Genomic DNA, 23,457 nt, shown 5'->3' on the forward strand with positions numbered 1-23,457 from the left:
AAGCATTGGGCCCCAGACTTCCCTTTCCCGGGCCACATTGACCAGCTCTGACGGGGGGATCCCGAGGCGTTCCCAGGCCAGTGTTGAGATATAATCTCTCCACCTAGTCCTGGGTCTTCCCCGAGGTCTCCTCCCCACTGGACGTGCCTGAAACACCTCCCAAGGGAGGCGCCCAGTGGTCATCCTTACCAGATGCCCGAACCACCTCAGCTGACTCCTTTCTAAGTAAAGGAGCAGCAGCTCTAATCCGAGTTCCTCACGGATGGCTGAGCTTCTCACCCTATCCCTAAGGGAGACGCCAGCCACCCTTCTGAGAAAACTCATCTCGGCCGCTTGTACCCGTGATCTCGTCCTTTCGGTCATCACCCAACCCTCATGATGACCATATGTGAGGATAGGAACGAAGATCGACCGGTAGATCGAGAGCTTTGCCTTGCGGCTCAGCTCTCTTTTCGTAACTACGGTGCGGTAAAGCGAACGCAATACCGCCCCCGCTGCTCCGATTCTCCGGCCAATCTCACGCTCCATAGTACCCTCACTCGCGAACAAGACCCCGAGGTACTTGAACTCCTTCACTTGGGCAAACTAAACACGTAACGCATAATACAATCAATGGCAACCAATGTCTATTACCGCGGGGACACATGCATATTAGGATAGCATACAATACTGATAAGAAACAATGTTTATAATGTATTGCGTATATCATTAAATAGAACCACAGTTACCGCATATCATATGTTATAGCCTATCATACGTTTTCTTTGCCGACATTTATTTGAGGACTCAGTATTTCTGAAGTTGTGGAAGAAACCCCCTTATTCCATGTGTGAATTAGGCCATATTATTTGGCAATAAACTAAGCCATTTGCAGTTTGAAATTCATGTGCATCTGTCTCATCGGAGACTGCAGACGCGCTGTCTAAATATCTACTCGTCCGATTCAAATGCGCTCATGGCTCTTAAAGGGGATGGGAGCTGGCACTCTCATTGGTTTGTTGCACGTTACGCCCAAACCACACCTACGGGTAATTAGGCTGCTTCAGACCAACCCTTTTGACACTTGCGCCGCGGCGCAAGCGTCATTTATCCGCCTGTAAAATAGCGATAGCGCCGTAGAACCGCACACAAAGCTACTTGCGCTTTCCCACTTGCGTTTCAGACCGTTAAAATAGGGCCCTATGTCCCACATTTTAAACGGCTGTAATGTTTACCAAGGACTATACATAGCCAGGCATGACAGAATTGTTGACATTATCACCAAAGATGTGTCACCCATGCTTGATTCCTCTGTTTTGTTCTACAAACATTCATGTGTGAAACCAGAAATGTTTCAATGCAATGACCCCCATGTATTTCAAGGTATAACAGCAAATACACCAGATGCCATTGTGATTGATGAGAATAGCAGAGAGGTTTTCCTATGGGAAGTTGGTTGCACTTCGACTCAAGTTTAGAGGAAGCTTTCCTCACTAAACAAGTTAAGCACCAACCATTGGTGCAAGCTATTATACGTTAAGGCGATAAATGCCAGCTCATCGTTTTTATTTTCGGCAGCCTTGGTCATGTCCACAGGCTGATGGTCAGAGGCTTGAGAACTATGAGGTTGTCCAAATGTAAAGCAAAGCAGCCTGCAACATATTGCTCAATCTCCTCCATTATAGGCAGCCGAGCTATTTGGAGGAGGAGGTGTTTTCTGTACCCATAGATTTCCTCTGTCTGTTAACAGACTGTGTACAACCAACGTTGATTGAATATGCTCATGTGTACGTATTGTCTATTCTGTGCATGTTTGACTCAAGTACTGCAACATGTTGTTTCGAGGATGTAGGGCATCAAAAGCAACTGAAAATATTTGTGCCCTTGCAATGTATTTTATAAATGCGGACACAAATAAAGACATTGAAATGTGTGTGTGTGTGTGTGTGTGTGTGTGTGTGTGTGTGTGTGTGTGTGTGTGTGTCTGTTAAATGATGGCGTCTGATAAGAGTAGAAGAAAATTATCGGCTGACAGTGATGGTTCAGAATGAAAGCAGATGATTGGTCAGGATTAAAACATGTGACGTGGTTCCTCCAGCTGATAAAGCCGGGCTGAAGCCTGAGAGCTGAAGCAGTGGAGCTGTCCAGAGAGGAACTATGGAGCCCGTCCTTGAGCTGGACCCTGGACCCCCTGAGGAACCTGAGGACACGTCTCTGGACAGGAGGCGGACCAGGAAGGGGAGATCTGGTAGGAGCCTTTTTAGAGGATGTAGAGTGAATAAACAATCAGTAATAAAATAAGTTTTATGTTCAATAAATCTCAAGAATTAGATTTGGTCAATGTTTGAGGCCAAAGTGCCGAACCTGCTGCTCCTGTAGACCGATTTATGTGTACGTTCAAGGCAAACGATAAACATTTATGTTTCCAGACCACAACGACCCAACCGTGAGTTATGATCTTTTACTAGTTTTCTCCCGCAGACGTGTGTTTCGTCATATATGTATGGACATAATCACAGGTCATTGGGTCTGAAAACTTACATTGATATGATCAGTCAATATTGAGTAGCTACAACAAATGACAGAGTGCAGCTTTAGGAAACACAAGTTTATTATTTTCATTAATACTTGTTAGCTTACATTACAGAGATAGATATAGATAGTACATCTCACCAGAGGTACAGTCCTCACCAGAGGTACAGTCAGAGCCGTAGCCAGGGTTTAGAAATAAGTGAGGTAGACGAATAGACAACAAACTAAATATTGTGTGCTATTTGTGCACATCAATTGAATATCAGTGTCCAGATGAGTACCGGCTAGCAATAAGATCAGTGCAGAATCAATGTAGGCGGTTCCTGCATCCTCCTGGAAGATTATTTTGTTAGTGTTGTGTAAAAGTGAGGGAGCTAGTTAGGGTATTCCACTCATGAATAATAATAATAATAAAATTATATATTTTCTTATAATGTAGCACTTTCGCCTATATGATGGGTTTCATGAACTCTTCATGAACGTCTGGTTTGTATCTTCATTGTTGAATGCACTTATTGGGAGTCGCTTTGGACAAAAGCATCTGCTAATTAATTAATTTATGTAATTAATGTCTGGAGTGTGAACGGTATGGATAGAGTTTTAATATATCAGGATATACATCATTGTGTGTGTGTGTGTGTGTGTGTGTGTGTGTGTGTGTGTGTGTGTGTGTGTGTGTGTGTGTGTGTGTGTGTGTGTGTCCTGCCTCTCAACAGTTCTAAAGCTGTACATCTGTGTCGCTCTGCTGTGTTTTCTACAAGCCACTCTCAACATCTCCCTGCATCTCTGTGAGTCTAAATGAATTAATCCTTTATTATTAAGAATACTGGTCATAATAATGATGTATGAATAATAATAATCCACAATGTTATTATTAGTAAAACAATGATAACAAAACATAATCCATGATAATGGCACTAAAATAACAATAATAATAATATTACAACATAAAGATTGCAGTGAAAGAGTATCGCCTACTGCAACTAAAACATCAGTCTCAGATAACCCTGATGGGTTAGTTTCAACTCCTAATTCAACTCCTTGTTCATAATGACCACTAAAGGACTTTGAGTTTGATTGGCTGCGGGTCCTGTTCAGAGACTATTCTGCTCTGGTTTAGAGCTCATTTCTGCGGTACTCCTCTCTCCTGTCCTAGACTCAGCGACATCTTGGACGAAAGGGAGAGAGCACCTGATGGATTCACTTGGTGAGTTTTTTACTCACTTGAGTTTTTTTTACTATTTTGCGGGGTTAACACGCTATATATTTTTTCTTTCATGAACAAATGGGGTATCAACAGGCCTAATTATTTTTTTAAGTTAATTGTAGGCCCTATTAGCCTAGGGTCTGCATTCATCTTTAATGCAAACTAAAAAGACATGACATTTAATCCCCCCCCCAAAAAAAAAACTGAGGGGGAGTCCCTCCCATCTCCCTCAAACAAATCGCACCCTGCGGCTACTTGACTGATTTAATCCTCATTCAGATGTATTCTAGAACCAGAGAAAGGCCATGTATCGTCCACCACCCTTTCCATTGTATTGTCAAGTCTGGCTGTCGAAAACAGAACAAAGCACTACAGCCCTTCCCTGCTGGACCATCGACCATCAGCTACTATCGACCAGAACCTCTCCAGAGACGAGCAGTGTGTGGCTATATGCTCTGGGAGGACTGAACGTCTTCGTGCAGGCATAGAACCACTTCTCTGGGTAGCGACGTGGATCTCAACCTACATACTGACGCTGAACTGTCATATGGGCTCAAAAGAAGCAGCCCTGTGACTTCAGGTTTCTATTGTGGTCCACTGCACAAGGCCAGGTCTCGATTTTGGTCTATTCACAAGGTCAGGTCTCTATTGTGGTCGATACACACGGTCAGGTCTCTATCCTGTAGGGGTACATGTAATAAAAAACAGAACATTAAAAGACATGATTATGAATGTTTTCCTTTACATTCAACAGATGGTTGGACACTACAGGGCTGGCGGTATTTCAACCAGAGTCTGTACTTTATTTCTACTACTAAGAAGACCTGGAAGGCCAGCAGAGACTTCTGCCTGAACAGAGACGCAGACCTGCTAGTTATCAACAGCAAAGAAGAAGAGGTCCGTCCGTCCGTCCGTCCGTCCGTCCGTCCGTCCGTCCGTCCGTCCGTCCGTCCGTCCGTCCGTCCGTCCGTCCGTCCGTCCGTCCGTCCGTCCGTCCGTCCGTCCGTCCGTCCGTCCGTCCGTCCGTTTCTTCAATGAATACAGATACTCTTCAATGATGTTGGATTGATTCTATTTTTTTATTTATCTATAAAGTAATAATGAATAGCCTTGAAGGCCTTCATCTTTATTCCAACAAACCCCTGTTTCTAATGTTAATAGTATCTCTTGTCATGACAACACTGCTTTCACACACACGGACGTCCGTCCGTCCGTCCGTCCGTCCGTCCGTCCGTCCGTGTGTGAAAGCAGTGTTGTCATGACAAGAGATACTATTAACATTAGAAACAGGGGTTTGTTGCAAAATTGGAGGAAGGTTCCTGGATTGGACTTCATATGGGCCGGGAAACAAAGGGGATCTACAAGTGGGTGGATGGTACCAACTTGACTTCAAGGTAAGGCTGATGACTCCATCCAGCCCCCTCTCCTTTCTGAGAGCAGGAGAGTGATATCACCTCAACACTGGGCTCAACTTTCTACTTTTTCTGGTTTCAGTTCCTGGCATGTACCAATCTTTCCGTATCCCTATGATGCCTGTGCAGTAACAGCTGACAAATTGGTGATGAGACTGTGTGCCTCTGAAAACATCTGGATCTGTGAGAAGGTCAACGTCCTGGAACATCTGGAAGCTGAACTGAACAAAGAGGGTCTGAAGACTCTTATTAATTATTGTTTTAAGGTGTTTTTATTTGAACTGCTGCTTGTGTAACTTAAGTTGATGCTTAAGTTTGTGGCGTAATCGCCACACGGAAAGGCCCCTTTTAGCTGACATAACTGAGTAATTAAATAGTAGTAATGCATGGTCTGAGAGGACGACGCCTACTCTAGGCTTGCTCAATTGTGATTGGTGGTGCTGCCTTCATATAAAGAGCCCTAGTTAGCCACTCCCTTTAAAGGTAAATGCCTCCCAACGTTGGTCCTCTGCCGTGCTGATGGGGCCTCTACCCAGACCAATCAGTAGTATAACATGTGAACACTAATGTCCCATCACATTACCTTCTGCTCTGGGTTGCAGGTAGAAAATGAATATAGTGAATAAAAAATGACATACTGCCATCGGTAAACGTCTCAGCGTTGACCACATTACACTCGCCGGGCATTTGATCATTATTAAGGGGTTCACGTTCATTGCATGCACACTAAATGGCTGTGGAAGTTCTAAATGTATATATGGTGATTGAAGCTGTTTGCATTCCTGTTGTAGAACAAAGTTCACTCATCTTGTCTTCCTTTCAGGGATGCCCAATGAGAAGGAGGAGGAGGAGGAGGAGGAGGAGGAGAAGGAGGTACCCGCTATCACAGCATTCCCCTATACTAGTATGGTGCCCTTGGGCAAAACATCCTACTTCGCCTGCCGTTCCAGGGGCCAGCCAAAACCCTCCATCGAGTGGCTACACAACGGCCAACCCGTGAAGAGGGACAGGACAGACAACAAATCAGAGCCTTTGGCCTTTGTGGACGGGGAGGACCTCATCATTAGAAGTGTGAGACCTGGTGTGGACACGATCAGCTGCTTGGCGAACAACAGCGCTGGCACAGCCAATAAGACTTCCAAGCTGTTTGTCGTTGGTAAGAACTGGACTGCTGGATCAGATGTTCTGCAATAACATAGTAGGACTGCTGGATCAGGAGTTCTGCTATAACGTATCTACTTTAACTGGGTAGCTATGTTATTTAGTAGCTATAACGTAGCTACTAAACAAGCTCTCTATAGTGTGACCTAATACACAAGGCCACGTCTCTATTGGGGTCCACTACACAAGGGTCAGGTTTCTAGTGTGGTCTACTACACACGGTCAGGTTTCTAGTGTGTTCTACTACACAAAGTCAGGCCTTTAAGTTGGTCTATAAAAGGTCCCATTGCATACTACTTTATGGATGCTTTAATATAGATATAAGTAGGCCCCAAACACAGTATTTGAAGACGTTCCCGAAATTCAGCCGTGGTGCAGAATTACAGCCACTCCGAGCCAGTCGCACATTGAGCTTTCCCCAAATGCGCCGTTTCGGTGTCTGTAGCTTTAATGCAAATGAGGAGGAGAGAGGCGGGTCAAGAAGGAGGATGGGGGTGTGGCCCTGAGCAGCTTGCAGCCATGGTACCATGCGCTCTGTTTACAGTGGATGTATCGCAATGGCGAGGTGCACATAGCCTTTAGCCGTGTTCTGTAAATATTCTAGAACACCACAGGATTCATGGAGCTTTATATCTAAATAATATCATATTATACATAGATATCAATATCATATACCGTAATATATATTATCACGGCCAAAAGCTGTGTGAGCCTCCAGACGATATTATGAATCTCAAACGACCGCGTCGGGTTCTCCGACGTCTCTGGTTCTTCCACGTCCACGTCAATCTGAAGTAGACTGAACCACTACATGGAGGACAAAGAGATTGTTGCCCAAGATTGTTGACCGCGGTGGTCCAAGGGAGCACTGCCTCGCCAGCGGTAAGTGCTTTAGCGGGAGACATTCGCGGCCAACAAACCCTTTCTCCTCCAGTTCGTGGTTCATGTACTTCAGGGAGTCAAAGCCAAAGTTCCTTTCCCCCAATTCATTCTCAACCATGGCTGAGATAACCCCCACTACGAGTCTCGTTGTGGAAGAGACGAGAGTCTGACGTGTTATGCGCCATAACACCAACAGCAGAACGGTTATCCAAATACCAAGGAAGTGTACAACACTTGCGTTACAGTCCTGGAGCTCTATATCTAAATAATATCATATAAACATAGATATCTATATCATATAATACATATTATCACGGCCAAAAGCTGTGTGCGCCTCCAGACGATATTATGAATCACAAACGACTTTGTCGGGTTCTCCGACGTCTCTGGTTCTTCCACTTCCACATCAATCTGAAGTAGACTGAACCACGCGTTGCCTGCTGCCGGGCGGTGGTGCTTCGCGGCGGTGGTGCCCCACGGCAACTGGCGGCAGGCAGCATGTCGCAGTTCATGCAGAGGCGGATGGTGTATAGGGGCGATTTGGGCGACGCACTACCAACTGGGAGAAAGAGGATTTTTTTTCTCACAAATTCTATCGCAGCAAAAGTAGTTTTCAGTGTTCTAGACATATTATCTGTCATTGTCCAATCAGAATCGTCAGATTCAACTCGCGTTTCAAATGGTCCCGCCTCTCTGGGCGAATTCGTTGACGTGGAAAATCGCCCAAGGGTTCTCCCATTGACTGTCATGTTAAAACTTTTTTTTTTCGGAAAATGAGCCCTAACGTGCTTGCGTCATACGTAACTGAGCAAAGAGCGCGAAGGGATATCTTCGATCAAGTCACTTGCTAATTTCAACATGGCTGATAATGTGTGCAATTCCGTTGCGTCTCTGAAAGAAGTTCCTTTTAGTCGACGATCCAATTCAGAGAAATTGGCATTAAAACAATCAGGACCGCCAAGACCAAAATTTATTAAAAAAGCGGTTGCACGTCGACATTCTGTACCAGGCGCTCCATAAGAAGGACATTGATGCAGTCTTCATCAAAAGGGCCCTCGAGAGCTTCACAAGCAGACCATTAGGTAAGATAACATTTATATTATTTGATCCTTCTCAAAGCAAAGCTTTGTTATGAGAACATATGCATGAAAGGAGATTGTATTTGTGTTCTTTTTAATATATGTTCTTTTTTATAATATATTGCCAGTGGTGTAATCTAAAATGCTTTACCCTGTGCTGGACATCCTGATTAGGCGAGGCACAATGGATTGCTTAAAAAACTGTGTTTAACACTAACATTATGAATCCCTGCCCATTTTAAGTGGGTCTACTCATCATGCCTTCAGTGTGTCTTGAACAACCACACATAAAAGGTTGCCCATATTATATTGATATTTTATCATATTTGTCTAAATGCATACTTTACTGTAGATAGATTTATGAGTGAAGTTACCAACACAATAGATAAAGAAACAGTGTTTAACACTAAAATTATGCATTCCTGCCCAATGTAAGTGGGTATGCTGACATCTTTTTACTGGATAAAGTGTGAAAATGTGCATCACGTCGACTACAGTGCTGTACACAGCCTAACAAACACATTATTGGTTTGTTTGCATTCAGAGACTCTGACCAGCTGCAAGAGCTATCAGGAACCGACAGACCAAGGACAGCTTTGACAGAAAAGGCGAAGCAGAGGCTGTCTGAAGAGGTCTGCGACACCATCCTGTCACTGGCCACCTTGTGAGTGCTTCCTTAGTACAAGGAAATATGTTTGAAAGGTACTACCATTCATTTCCTGCTGATGCTCTGAATGCCACTGCGAAGGCATATCCCACGCTGAACAAGGCAAAGCTCAAGAGGGAACTGTCTCTGATCTATGAGAATCCTGAATCAAGTGTGCAGCTTCAGTGTGCATATTGTATGTAGTTCTCTGCAAACCTATGGAAGCATCATGCCTTCAGTGTGCATATTGTATATAGTTCTCTGCAAACCTATGGTGGCACCATGCCTTCATTGTGCATATTGTATGTAGTTCTCTGCAAACCTATGGTGGCATCATGCCTTCATTGTGCATATTGTATGTAGTTCTACGCAAACCTATAGTGGCATCATGCCTTCAGTGTGCATATTGTATAGTTCTCTGCAAACCTATGGTGGCATGATGTGTGTCTTGAACAACCACACATAAAAGGTTGCACATATTATGTTGATATTTTATCCTATTTGTCTAAATGCATACTTGAATGTAGATAGATTTATGAGTGAAGTTACCAACACAATAGATTGGCCGTAACACACTCAACCCTTTTAGAATCACATTCTCTCTCTCTCTCTCTCTCTCTCTCTCTCTCTCTCTCTCTCTCTCTCTCTCTCTCTCTCTCTCTCTCTCTCTCTCTCTCTCTCACTCTCACTCTCACTCTCACTCTCACTCTCACTCTCACTCTCACAAACACACATACAGATAGAGAAAGAGAGAGAATGTTAACTTAATTATAATTCCCAATTATTATTGATGTATTTGCACTTTTAATCTTGTTGAATTCTACAAGGCAAATAAATTAAGTTAAAACTTAGTTCCCTGGCTCCATTCGTCTTTGTAAGGAAATTATCTATTTTGTCTTTATTATTTTGTCAGAATGCTCCAGAATGCTTCATTTGTATGGGAAAATCACAAAAAAATCTTCGGGGTTGCCCCAAGACCCCCATACAGGGGTTTGGTTTACAAACTTTCAGCCCCCCCTAAAATAAAATTCACCAGCCGCCAGTGAGTTCATGTACTTCAGGGAGTCAAAGCCAAAGTTCCTTTCCCCCAATTCCTTCTCAACCATGGCTGAGATAACCCAAGAAATACAAGAGACTTCAAAGGACCAACGCGTTATGCGCCATAACACCAACAGCACACCACACACACACACACACACACACACACACACACACACACACTTGGCGCTCACACGGTCGTGTCTCATTGGCGGGCAAAATTCTCTGGGCGGGCAAGCAGAGAAAGGGAGGAGCTTAAATCCTTTATGATGACATGGGACGAGATTCCATATCAGCACGCTTGAGCCTCCGTTTTTTCAAAGGCGAGCAGAACACCTAGTGTTCGTTTTACACCGAACGCAAGTTTAAGCCACAAGGGGACCATAGGCAGGCTAGGGGAACTCATATTTATATTAGAAAACCTCATAAAGTGAGATTTTCATGCGATGGGACCTTTAAGGTAAGGTTCATATTGTTGCCTAATAAAGCTCAGGTTTCTATTGTACTCTACTGAAGGTTATGTTTCTATTGTGGTCTACTGCACAAGATCAGGTTTATATTGTTGTCTACTAAAGGTCATGCTTCTATTGTGGTCTACTACACAAGGTCTTTCTTTACATCAACAGAAGTGACACCAGAGGGCTGGAGGATTTTCAACCGGAGTCTCTACTTTGTTTCAATGACTAAGAGGAACTGGACGGCCAGTAGAGTCGACTGCCTGCAAAGAAATGCAGACCTGGTGGTTATCAACAGCAAAGGAGAAGAGGTAACAGAGGCTGTGTCTGTCTGTATGTCTATGTGGTTAAATGTTTCAATCAGCCAGGTGTGTGTTCATGACAGCAGCTGTTATTCATATTTGAAACAGGAGTTTGCTGCCATATGGCGGAGCAGTATCTGGCTTGGACTTAGACTGGACCGAGACACAGAGGGGACCTGGAAGTGGGTGGATGGTACCAACGTGACTCCAAGGTAATGCTGATGACTCCATTCAGCAGCCTCTCTTCTCTGAGAGTGACAGGGTGATATCACCTTCACACAGGGCTCAACTTTATATTGCCTCTCGTTTCAGTTCCTGGCTGTCCGGTGATCCAAACCATCCAAATATCACAGAAGCCTGTGCATTAGGTGGCAACAGCCAGTTGATTACTACATCCTGTGCCTCTCAAAATCATTGGATCTGTGAGAAGACTGTATAGTAGCTTGGGACAGAGGCTGGTATGATGGATTGTGTACCGCGCTTTACTTACGGATCTGTGAGAAGGTTGCAGTCCTTGAACATCTGGATGCCGTCCTGAACAAAGAGCGTCTGTAGGCTTTGTTTGTATTGGTCGGTTGAGACGTTGATCCTTTCTATTCTCTTTACATTATACGATACTACTTATATTTGAGGTAGGCCAACACGTCTCTGTTGAGCTTAAGCATCGCCACCTGTCATTACAGATTAGAATTTTGTTGTATCCAAAACTTTCGCTTGAATATTATCAAGGCTATATTTCCTCTGGACTGTACTTACTGTACTTTCAACTGTAAGAACAATAAAGTACCATCTGATCTTGACCTTTCAATGCATTGTATCTTGGTAGCCTAGAGATAAATAGATGAATATTAAAGAACTAATACTGTCAATAAAAGTATTACAGTTCTACTCCAATACTACTGCACTACTCTACAGTACCACTGAACTACAACTTCAGCACTAGGGTACTACTACTACTACTACAGTATTAATACAGAACCACTGCACTAATCAACACCATTACAGTACTTCTGCAGCCTTACGACAGTTCTTCCACAGAATTACTTCTCTTTTAATTCCATTTAAGGAATATGTGAGAGGAGTGCCAAATGTTCTGATGAAATAAAATAAAACCGTTTTCATCCTCTTGACCGGGGGTCTCAAACCTGCAGACGGTCAAATGTTTTACCCTCACATGCCCCATAACTGCCCAGCAGGGCCACCATCTCCAAGCCTCCAACGTCTACTAACGGAAGGTCACAGGTTATATTTTAATGAGGGCTGAGGCCCACACAAACATCACAACGCTGTAGAGTTCACCCACAATTTTTCTCCAACCCGCCAGCCAAATCAAACATAAAGCAACCTTAACTTTGGATAACAGATTAAATTAAAGAAACATAACTTTAAATGTTTTTCCCTGCAACTCGAGCTAAAATTATTAAAACAGGTGATATCTTTGAGAAATCGTAGTGGATGTCCACGAGGGGCAGCAGAGAGCAGCATGCGAAGGTTGTGGACTGGCAGTTACGCCTCATGCCCACTGCATCCGTCCGTTGACGGATCCCCATTGACTTTGAATGGGGACGGACGCGCAATGCATTGTGGATCTGTGCGCTCCGTCAAAAAGTTGACATTTTTTCAACTTTTTCGGCAGCAACGGATCCGTCATCCAATCAGATCGCGTATGCAAATTTAACGACGGAACCGTCGCTGCCGGAAAAGTTGACAATTTTTCAACTTTTTGACGGAGCCTTCAGCGCACGGATCCACAATGCATTGCGCGTCCGTCCCCATTCAAAGTCAATGGGGATCAGTCAACGGACGGAGGCAGTGGGCACGAGGCATTAGGCATTGTTCACACTACATGCGTCCGTCGGCGGAAGACCGAGGGCGTGTCTGACGTATAGCTGACTAGTCTCTGTAGACGCATACTGCAGCCAATCAAATTGCTTTCCTTTACAAAGCCGATGTGTAGATATAAATACAAAAGATTACACAAACAACAGTTGACTAAAAACAATGCTATCATTCCACATTTCTTTAAAAGACATATGTAACGGCCGGTTTATTCCGGCTTGTTATTGCAAAATAGATCCAGGAAACGCATGGTGTGTATTTGCAAAACCGCGATCTGATTGGCCGACAGATCCGCCGCTGCCTGAAAAGTTAAACATTTCTCAACTTTTTGAAGGAGGCCACGGAGCCTAATGGATGGACGGACCCACAATGCGTTTCGTGAGCGCCCCATGTAAAAGTCAATGAGAGCCGTCGACGGACGGACGTAGTGTGAACAAGGCCGTACCCCTCACGCCCACTGCATCCTTCAACGGACGGTTCACATTGAATTTGAATGGGGCGGAGCCGCAATGCATTGTGGATCCATCCGTTCCGTTGGATCCATTGGCTCCGTCAAGAAAGTTAAAAAATGTTCAACTTTTCAGGCAGCGACGGATCCGTCATCCAATCAGATCGCGTATGCTCGGGCTTGGCTGACGTATGCCTCTGCAAAGACTACTCCCCCATCCGTCAGCCACGCCTTCCGTCATCCGTTGACGGACGGTGCAGTGGGTAGACGGCGTTACCCGAACATTGTCATTTAATTCTGAAGGCTTGTCTTTTTGTCAGACATGCAGGCTTGTTCACACTACTACCACCGTCCGTCTACGGATCTCATTGACTTTGCATGGGGCGCTCGCGACATGCACTGCGGGTCTGTCCGTCCATTAGGCTCTGTGGCCTGCGTCAAAAAGTTGAGAAATTTTCAACTTTTCAGGCAGCGCCGGATCCGTCGGCCAATCAGATCGCGGTTATGCAAATACATTCCACGCGTTTCCTGGATCCATTTTGCAATAACAATGAGGAAAAATCTGCCGTTTATAATTTTTTAAAGAAATGTGGATTGATAGCATTGTTTTTAGTCAACTGTTGTTTGTGTCATCTTTTGTATTTTTAGCCACACATCGGCTTTGTTGCAGGAAGCGATTTGATTGGCTGCAGTGTGCGTCAGACTAGTCCCCTATACGTCGGACACGCCCGCGGCCATCCGCAGACGGACGCATTTAGTGTGAAAAAGGCGTCACCCTCTTGCAGGCAAGAGCAGCCTCCTCAAGTTTTATAGTAATAAGTCTATCCAGTGCACCGTCATTCCTAAGTAGCTTTTGTTGTTGATCTACCATTAGGGCACACGGCACTGTGCCCAGGGGCCCCAACCATTCCCAGCCAGTGGGGGGGCACCACACGAAAGAAACTTTTTTTTTTTTTTATGAATGTTTGTACTCTTAAAATAGTTTTACATGGTATTATTAAATAGGGTATTCATTTAAAATTCATTATTAAAACGAATGTCATAAGAACAGCAATATAATGATTCTGAACAATATAGTGGCCTAATGTGACAGTTAACCCCCCTCCCATAACCTGTCAATTGAGCCAGTCCACCTATGGTGGAAAAAAAAAAACGCGGTAGAGATGAAAAATTGACAGTCACAGACATGATGAGACATCAACTGAGTGGTTTCGCTTTTTTCCTGATTTTTTTCGGGGAGGGGGGGGGGGGGGGGGGGGGTGGGGGCTTTCAGACATTTGTGCCAAGGGGCCTATGATTTGTTAATCCGGCCCTGTGGGGGACACATGATCCAGGAAGGTCTCGAAAATTATTTTCAGGTAGGCTACTGGGAAAATGTCTTCCTGTCGGATGTTGGCTTGCGAGTCGCGGGTATTTTATCTAGTATTTTCCTAAATATGGGCGATTCAATAGTCGACAGGGGAAGCATGTCTTCTACAATGAACCCTGCAACCAAATGGTCGTTTTGTGTCGTAGAGTTGTGACGTTCACGAACAAACCGAATCTATTGAACGGCTCTTCACCATGAACGATGGGAAACGAGTCGCAGTGGTGAGCCGTTCTTTTTCATTCTTTTCTTTTTTTATCGCTGTCACATTCACAGCATGCACACACAAGCTCCTCCTCCACTGAGAGGAGAGCATGCAGAGTGCACTCGTGGTGGAATGTTGATATCGTCACCCTCTTAAAGTAATGGCCTAAGTCATATTTTCAAGTTGTTCAGAAAACAGAAAAAACTGAACCATATATAGAGTATATGATATTTATGAATCATTTCAAACACAAAGGTTATGACAATAGATTACTATTGATATAAAAATAATGATGTCAGTCAATTGTGTTACATAAGAGGATAAGATGACTTAGGCCAATTTATGAACATGCCTTTGTGATTTACTAAATTTTAAACCTGACTTGGGCCGAATTAATTCTGGAATAAGTGAGGCAAAACAGTGCATTTCTTTTTTTTCCCACTACTGTAACAGACCATGAGGAAGGGTAGGCCTATGTCACTTACCAGTATGGAACGAGTCCTGCATCATGGCAATAACTTCACTAGCTTGGTAGACTTTCTTTTTTTTGGAAGTGGCCGCCATCTTGAAACGCTCATAAAATTGCCTAAGTCACTCTTGTCTAGTGACTTAGGCAAAATAAATTGGCCTAATTCACACTCTTGACATAGGCCATTACACTAAACGGGTAGGATCACATGATCTGTTCAACTGAGGATGTTGGGGATTTTACCAGAGGTGGCTAGCATCACAAAGAGCTGATTTAGGCAAGAAAATCATTTTGGCAAAAAGGTGACTTAGGCCATTACTTTAAGAGGGTGACGATATGCAAATTTCACATGTCAGTCAGAAGCGGGAACACGCGTTTGTCTCACGTGAGTGCGTCCGGCGCAACAGCATCTCTTTCTAAAAATATTGTTTACTAATATTTGCACTAATGTTACAAAGGCCAGTTCAGGGGCCCGTTTCAGAAAGCAGGTATAGTGAAAACTCTGAGTTAGTTAACCCTGAGATGAGGGAAACTCTGGTTTTTCAGTTTCACAAAGCCAGTTCAGCTATACTCTGAGTCAGTTACCCTGGCAACATACTCCGTGAACCTAACCTGCTCAATGGCAGGTTTTCTTCAACTAACCCCGAGTTTCTCCTGCTCTTAAGTTCAAGCCTGCAGACGGAAGGCAGTGGTAGACATGGCGTGTCCTTTTATTGAAGAGCCAGTGGATGTCGAGGCGCAGATACTCCGCAGAAATCTCCACCGGGAGAGGATTATTAAACCCCGATTGGATGTTTTATCATTCCCAGATGAGTACCTGTTTGAGCGTTTCCGTTTCTCTGCATCATCAATAATTTATATAAACAATATTCTCAGCCCTCACATGACACATCATGGACACGCTCTCAGTTGCGAGCAAATTCTTTGTATTGGACTTCGTTTTTTTGCCAACGGCAGTTTTTTGTATAACGTCGGTGATGCAGAGCATGTGTCCAAGGCAACTGTCTGTCGGGCTGTCCGAAATGTGACACTTGCACTGAAACGGCTACTATGCACGTTTGTAGTGTTCCCAAGTCACAGACCCACCAGACTTCTCAAAGAAGAGTTCCACAGAATTGCAGGTATCAGTCTAAGCAGTAATTCATTTATGTCATAAAGCTTTGAGACTTGAAGCACTAATCAGTCAATTTGATATATTTTAGGGTTTCCAGGTGTGATTGGCTGCATAGATGGCACTCACATTCCTATCACTCCTTCAATAAATGAAGGAGATTATGTGAATAGGAAATCTGTCCACAGCATTAATGTACAGGTAGGCCTAAATAGTAGCCTTTAACATTCCAAATGAAATATACTTCACCATACAGCTAATTACTGTTGTCCACTGTGAAGATCATATGTGATGGAGCCCACATGATTAACAATGTGGAAGCGAAGTGGCCTGGGTCTGTGCATGACTCACGAATGTTTCGTGAGTCTACACTGAGTGCCAGATTTGCCCATGGTGAGTTTATATACAGTATATAGTTATATCCTATGATCAATATTTTGTTTCCTCCGATTGCAACTGAAACAATAAACTGTATCTTGTATTATCATAGGAGAGTTCGATGGTTACCTATTCGGAGACAGAGGGTACCCCTGCCAGCGCTATCTGCTGACCCCTTACCCCCTCCCTGAGCCTGGCCCACAGCAACACTACAACTTGGCTCACTGCAGGACACGAGCCAGAGTGTAGATGACCATCGGGATACTCAAGGCCCGGTTCCAGTGCCTTCGTAGGCTCAGGGTCACCCCAGAGAGAGCTTGTGACATTATAGTGGCATGTGTGGTTCTCCACAACATTGCCACTATTAGAGGAGAACAATGCCCTACTCTTTCCCCCTGTGATCCAGGTATTAATCCTACCCCCCCTGCTGATGCACGAGATGGAAGAGCTGTTAGAGACATGATATGCGTCAATCATTTCTAACTGACCCATCACCTCCCCAATGTTAAAGTACGACAATGTGCATCTCATTTTATGAGGTCTTCTTTATTTCCTAGAAGGAGAAATTTTGTACAGTTGTTAATCCTTTGTTGTTGAAACAATTAAAAATCATCCACCTGTGGGCACGTCACCCACCTTTAACTGATGGTCCAGCATTTGTATTTCCATTTTTGTCTTTGTGATCTGCAGCCTTATATGGTCCATTTCCAGATGAAATTTGTTGATTTGTGCTTGCAAATATACCTTATACAGTTGTTTCACAGGGAGCTATACGAACATAAATTACGTTACATTTCCCAATGCCATGTCTACTTAGCGTCATTGTAAGTTGTGGGTCAATGCTGAACAACATCTTACTGAGGTAAGCTGTTCTGTGGAGGTTGATGGACCTTCTTCCTCATTGTAATTTCCAGCATGGCTCTGTTAGAGAGAAATAAGTTGCAAGTTGTATTGTGGAACAACACTATTAACTGAAGCCAAAGTTATTTAAAAAAAAAAAAAGGTGTATACTTCAACAGGCCTCTCTGCATCTTCCCTCACTGTGGCAGCTGATAAGGTGTCTTCACCATCCTCCTGTAATGAAACAGAATGTTTGTGTTATATTCTACCAATTATGAAAAATCTGTGGAATATTAAGAGTACTTACTTACAGCATGGAGGTCTGTTATGGCAGAAGACTCCACGAGACAGATTACACCATCATCAGTAACTGATAGAAGATGAAGATTAGACAGTTGATGATTACCCAGAAAAGTGCCCCACCTAATTTAAACACAATTTTTCAAACTCTGAGTCACCTTAAAATAGATTGATATCTGAAAGCAAAAGCAGCCAATTGCAAAGAACTGTAGCCTACTGCTACAAGAAAAATCAGTGTGCCAAGTTGTGTCTAAGATGAATGGGTGGGCATTACTGAGCGAACACTAGAAATATCTAGTTTGAATAACTTACCTTTTATGTAGGCCCCTGTGTCCTGGGGCGTGGGTGGGTCCGATGAGCTCCCCCCAGAGATGCCCTCAGCAATGGGTCGCCCACTGTTCTGACTGAAGGCCATCTTCTCAGCCTCTGTGAGAGGTGGTGGTGGTGGACAGCCACCTGTTTTGCGGGCCTCAGCCTTTTTTCTGTTAGCTATAATGGAGGTCAAATTTACATATATACAGAAAACACAACTTTGGAGACTTGTATGTATAAAAGCCATTTAGGTGTTGCTTTCACAGAGACAATATTAAATACTGGCAGTGTTGGGATTTCTCTTTTTTTTGCAGATTTCCCTAATTACTTAAATATATCCATCACATGTTGAATGTAGCCACTAAATGCTGTTTAATGAGGAAGGCTAAACAACATCACAATTGCTTGTACTTTATTATACCTTACCTGTTTGAACTACATTTTTATATTTCATCTTTAGCTGCTGCCAAGTCCGTTTGGTGCCTGTTGGGTTGCACCTGTGCTCACAGACACACATATGGAATATAATTGTTGAATAAGTGGAACATTCAAGACAAAACATTTCTTTTTTTTCTCAAATTAATACTCACGCATTGACACGGTCAGCAATTTTCTGCCACACAAGCTCCCGCTCTTTTGCTGCTGCCACAGTATTGCTTCTTTTTAAAAATATATGCTCACTTTCTGCATACGCAGTCATTAATATTTCCAACTCCACTGGGGAGAAGTAGGAGGATCGAGGCTGTTTACCACTTGTTGCCATGGTGAATCATGTTATCTGTGCTCCATTGATGAGGGCTTTTTATATCCTCATGCAAGAGCTTCACTCAGGGTTACCTTGACTCTGAGTTGATTGAACTAAGTGTTATCAACTGTTCTGAGAGTTTGACAGCTCAGAGTTGGTCAACATAGAGTTAAGGTTTTAACTCAGAGTTTGTTGAACCTGCTTTCTGAAACGGGCCCCAGGAGTCCTCTGCAGTGTTATACTTGAAAGAAACTTGTTTTGTAAAAGTTGTTCTATTTTAATATATTTTTTGTTAATTATATTTTTGCATGGAAGTTCATTGTCTGCTTAGTTTTTATTGTGCTACAATTAAGAGGTGAAAAAAAGTTGATATATGCTGAACATGTGAAAAGAGCTGTATTTACACTTCGACACATTGTATACAAACTAGATCCAAAATAGTGATGTCAGTGTCAAAGCAGAGGGATATAGCACCACCTTGTGGAATGTTTACAATGAATGCAGATCAGACATTAAAATCTAGTCAACACATGTTAAATTAAATTATAATCAATATTTAAAATATATCAAACTCAGATATCCGATCTAAGTCTGAATAATTCTGATCCAAATCTTACCCTATCATTCCTCCCAGTGATTATTTCCCAGTTAAAAAGGGTTACCACTAGGCTAGCTTCTTAAAAATAAATTAATGAGCCAGTCTTTTGAACGGCTCTTTGAAGAGAACGGCTCCTCAAGATCCGGCTCCCTTCAAAGAGCCATAAATCCCATCTATACCGTGTCACCTGCTTCTGCGCTCCAACACTTGAATACTCCTCACACAAGCAGCTACGTCAATCAAAAGACTGCGTTGAAATGATATGTTTGATAACAACAGAGGCTTTGGTGGTCAGTCTACTAAGTCGTGTTTATAACAACGTGATGTCCTACTGATGGATGCTGCAGCTGCCTCTGTCCTCTGCTGAGATAAGCCCCTCGCTCTGGTTTCCTGTCACTCCTTCACCCTTCCATGGGGGGCTGCAGCCCTCCACTGCCTCATCCTCACAACCGTCCCATGTCACATCAGACGATACTTCTGCAGCTTTAGTCAAAAACAACACATAGACATCTGTCCGTCCGTTATCACGCTGCTATAGCAGCCTGTATGCGGAAATGGAAAGAATGACGCAGTTTGACGTGTTTCGACGCGTCGAATTCAAAACGTCGATGTTCCTTTTTTTTTTTCTTTTAATTAATTGTTGCCATGATATTTGTTTTTGATGCAATAATCTTATATAGGCCTATACCTAAGCCACCTTTGATGTAGAGACATATCGTATGAAATTAAAGAAAATAAACACGATATCCATGAATTCAACAAAATATTAGGCTACACGTTTCTGGTTTCTGAATTGAAGTGTAGGTATTTTGGGGTATTTTGTTGTGTTCGTGTGCGTCCGCGCATGTGTGCTAGTAATGGTGTGAACTTAATAACGTAATAACGTTAATGAAATTGAGCTGTCAAAAATAGAACAGAATTGAACGTCATTACCACCTGGTGGTGAAAATATAAATTACAACCTGGATAAACATTCTTGATTTACTTGACGAATACGTCGCAGGAATTATGATATTTAATTAATGCACCAAATGTTCATAAGAGCACAAGATACATTAAATGAAATTAATATAATTAAAATGTCTACAATTCCTCAGTATTATTATTCTTACTATGTAATCCATTTTTATTCAAATCTCGGTGTTTTTTCTGGGCGTCAGTGACGTTGGGAGGTTTTAACCTCCTCGACCTGCAGACAGCGTCTTACAGTAGTAGAGCCTCCTTGACCTGCAGACAGTGTCTTACGTACTGCAGCCTTGGGAAGCAAAGGTGGACAACATGAAGACATTTGTGCTGGTTTTCGTTTTCCTGATCTTGGCTGCAGTTAACACAGGTAGGTTCACAGAACAAATACAGCCATATACTGTACGTCTATCATTTTGGAACTCAGGTAGAATGAAAATTCTGTTGAGATGTATATAATAATAATTATATAGATATAGATGCATAATATATATTACATTTCATGTATTACTCAATGTACACACAAACTATTTAGCATTAAGGAAATGTTAAATCTTATGTTTGGGGGACATAACGATTAGGCCAATACATTTTCCATTTGATACAGAATGCTGATGCATGTTTGCATCATTGTGTGGTCGTTTTGTGTCAACATTTGTTCTCTGGTTTTTAAATTGCACAACCTAATTATATTACATTCGATTAGATGGGTGCTTCAATAAGAAATAAAAAAAATCCCAAAGATTTGGATAAGGTTTTAAAAGTTAAGATAAGGATAAAGAGAGGAACCATGACAGGAAAACATAGCAAAATAATATTAAATAGGGCAAACTGTGTTTGAAGAGTGTGATTTGCCACGTCGCTGGGAAGGGCTACGGGGGTTTGGGGTACACAGCGCAGCCCTTGTGTTGACCGAGCTTGCCTCATTCTCTCACACACCCTCCTTTCCTAGCAGAGAGGAAGAGAGGGTCAGCCTCTTCCAGTGGGTCACAGGCTCTGCCGGCAAGGTTCGAGGAGGGAGGGGTTTGAGGAGGGAGGGGTTCGAGGAGGGGGAGGGGGAGGGGGGGGGGTGGGAGACTGAATGGACACTTTTGTTTCCTGTAGCCCACCCAAAAAACTCTTTCCTCCTAATAGAGTACTGGGATGGAGAGTGAGGGAGAGAAGGAGGGAAAGGGGTGTGAGTATGTGTGTGCGGGCGTGCATCTGTGCGTGTATTTGTGTGTGTGTGTGTGTGTGTGTGTGTGTGTGGGGGGGGGGGGGGGTTGGTGGTGGGAGCCTCCCCTGGGACTATAGCTTTGGGGAATGAGCAGCCCCTTATTGACCGTAGTTTATCATCCTGCACAAGACACACCAACACCTAGAAGTACTGGGAAATAGCAGCCGGATTTTCAAATAACCCATTCTAAATAACCCATTCTTTCCTCAAAGCCCAAAACATTGAAATAAAGACCATCTTTAACCTACTCTGGCTAATAATTAGGAGGATTCTGAATGTTTGCTAAAATACACGCAATATGAATATGAATTAAATCTTACGAATATACTTTGCTTGCCAGGAGATCTGTTGAATATACATAACAAGGACATTCATAAGCGAACACGTTGTTGTGTATTTGTATTTTTGTTGCTATGACCAGATGCCAATCCCATCATAAAGGAGAGCGTTGCTAAGCAGCTCTTCCGCAGCAAGAGGCAGCAACGGCCCGCCAAGGCCGGCCACCCCGACGAGCCAATGAGGGTAAGGTTCACAGAGGTCAAAGGTCGACGGTTACATCATCATAGGAACAGTTGGAATTTCGACACATCTAAGGATTTTTTTTTTTCTGTGTACTTTAAAACGTCAATATTGTCTGCTTCTTTTATTTGTGTTTGTCAGAGTCAGCTGATGGAACTCTTTCAAATTTCAATAGAAATCTAATTATTTGATTTCGGTGCAAGGATGGATCAAGCTAATAATAAAGAAAGACAAAACAAATTATACATCAATTAGATAGATTATTTACTTTATGGTGGGATCTTGAACCTAGTGCTTATAATCAGGGCCGACGGGGGAAAGTGAGTCAGTCGTGGGGGGGCCCAAGGCAGAGGGGGGGGCCCATGGCAAAAAAAAACAAAAAAACGAATTTTCCACCAGCCCATAGGGGGGGGGGGGGGGCATCAGTACCTCGTGTATAGGGGCCCAGGATTTGGTGCAACGGCCCTGCTTCTAATTATTAATAATTGTTCAGGGGTAAATGTAAGTTTCTTCTAACTTTCATTGATCTTCTGACCCAAAGTGATTTATTATAATTTATTAATCATAATTCATTCTAATAATATTATCATTATATTATATATATATAATTATAGTATTATGATTGCTTCTGGCCTATATAGGCTTTCAACCACTGACCAAATGGATGAATATATAAGGAAATTTTGTTTTTAATTTTGGTGTCATTTTCCCTATGTGAAACGCAGTAAACATTTTAAAAACTATCGTCAAACGTTACAAAACCAGATTTATACACACTGTCCCGGTAAATGCTGACACCCACTCTATGAACACATGTATCAAACACAGCTCATTTAAACGTGTTTACTGTCTCGTGCCAGGAGCACATGCTGCACATGCAGGCTCTGGACCAGAGGGCTCAGGAGACAAACCTGGAGCACTGGCTAAACCCCCACTGCTACCCGCGCTGTGACCGCAACTACGGAAGCCCCGTCTAGCGCCGTGCTGGAGGTCAGTCACCTGTAAACCGTAACGTCACCGCGGGTTTTTTTCGATAGCCTAATTGTTAACTCGAAATACTTAATGAGGAAACCTTTGGTGTTTTCCCCCCAAAAAAATGGATTTAGGGGCTCATTTAACATAATTTTTTGTTCTTATTCTGTCCTCTATTCCATAGAGGACCGCGTCCAGGTGTCGCCCACAACGTGACCCGACGGACGCACGAAGACAACGATGAGGAATCAAAGACGAGCGCGCGCTTCTATGTTGGGCTGTTTCCCTGCAGGCGATCAAGTGATTCACTATAGAGTGATATCATCTAAACATTAAACGCATAAGCCTAGACCTTAGGTGTGGGATCTCTTAAACTGACTATTTGACTCATGTAACACATAGGAAAATGTGTATGAATTTAATAAAAAAATAAATGCAAATACTATATTATCGGTTTGACAGTCAATGTTATTCAATTGGCTC

General features: G+C 43.1%; 3 protein-coding genes across 5 annotated transcripts; 2 read left to right on the forward strand and 1 right to left on the reverse strand.

Moving 5' to 3' along the window:
• Positions 1-2,019: 2,019 nt before the first annotated feature.
• LOC115540838 (CD209 antigen-like protein B) lies at positions 2,020-11,501 on the forward strand. 2 transcript variants are annotated; one of them, XM_030352422.1, is made up of 10 exons: positions 2,020-2,227; positions 3,228-3,299; positions 3,668-3,718; positions 4,473-4,615; positions 5,003-5,112; positions 5,213-5,364; positions 5,954-6,286; positions 10,563-10,702; positions 10,802-10,905; positions 11,006-11,501. In XM_030352422.1, exons 1-10 carry the CDS (start codon positions 2,137-2,139, stop codon positions 11,130-11,132), a joined length of 1,323 nt encoding a protein of 440 aa, XP_030208282.1. In that variant the 5' UTR covers positions 2,020-2,136; the 3' UTR covers positions 11,133-11,501. The 2 variants fall into 2 exon arrangements, with proteins under 2 accessions (XP_030208282.1, XP_030208283.1); XM_030352423.1 differs by having other exon boundaries at positions 2,021-2,227; positions 5,009-5,112.
• A 5,535-nt stretch (positions 11,502-17,036) lies between these two features.
• Positions 17,037-19,859, reverse strand: LOC115540858 (uncharacterized). Of its 2 annotated transcripts, XM_030352454.1 has the most exons (8): positions 18,552-19,859; positions 18,388-18,458; positions 17,962-18,138; positions 17,661-17,719; positions 17,521-17,583; positions 17,368-17,430; positions 17,146-17,277; positions 17,037-17,062 (listed from the first exon to the last, which is right to left on the reverse strand). In XM_030352454.1, exons 1-8 carry the CDS (start codon positions 18,722-18,724, stop codon positions 17,042-17,044), a joined length of 759 nt encoding a protein of 252 aa, XP_030208314.1. In that variant the 5' UTR covers positions 18,725-19,859; the 3' UTR covers positions 17,037-17,041. The 2 variants fall into 2 exon arrangements, with proteins under 2 accessions (XP_030208314.1, XP_030208313.1); XM_030352453.1 differs by lacking the exon at positions 17,037-17,062 and having other exon boundaries at positions 17,069-17,277.
• A 620-nt stretch (positions 19,860-20,479) lies between these two features.
• Positions 20,480-23,424, forward strand: LOC115540592 (uncharacterized protein C17orf67 homolog). Its single transcript, XM_030352025.1, has 4 exons — positions 20,480-20,637; positions 21,905-22,005; positions 22,863-22,992; positions 23,159-23,424. Exons 1-3 carry the CDS (start codon positions 20,583-20,585, stop codon positions 22,977-22,979), a joined length of 273 nt encoding a protein of 90 aa, XP_030207885.1. The 5' UTR covers positions 20,480-20,582; the 3' UTR covers positions 22,980-22,992; positions 23,159-23,424.
• The last annotated feature ends 33 nt before the right edge of the window (positions 23,425-23,457 follow it).

Source organism: Gadus morhua, chromosome 3, assembly GCF_902167405.1.
Source record: "Gadus morhua chromosome 3, gadMor3.0, whole genome shotgun sequence".
NCBI lineage: Eukaryota > Metazoa > Chordata > Actinopteri > Gadiformes > Gadidae > Gadus > Gadus morhua.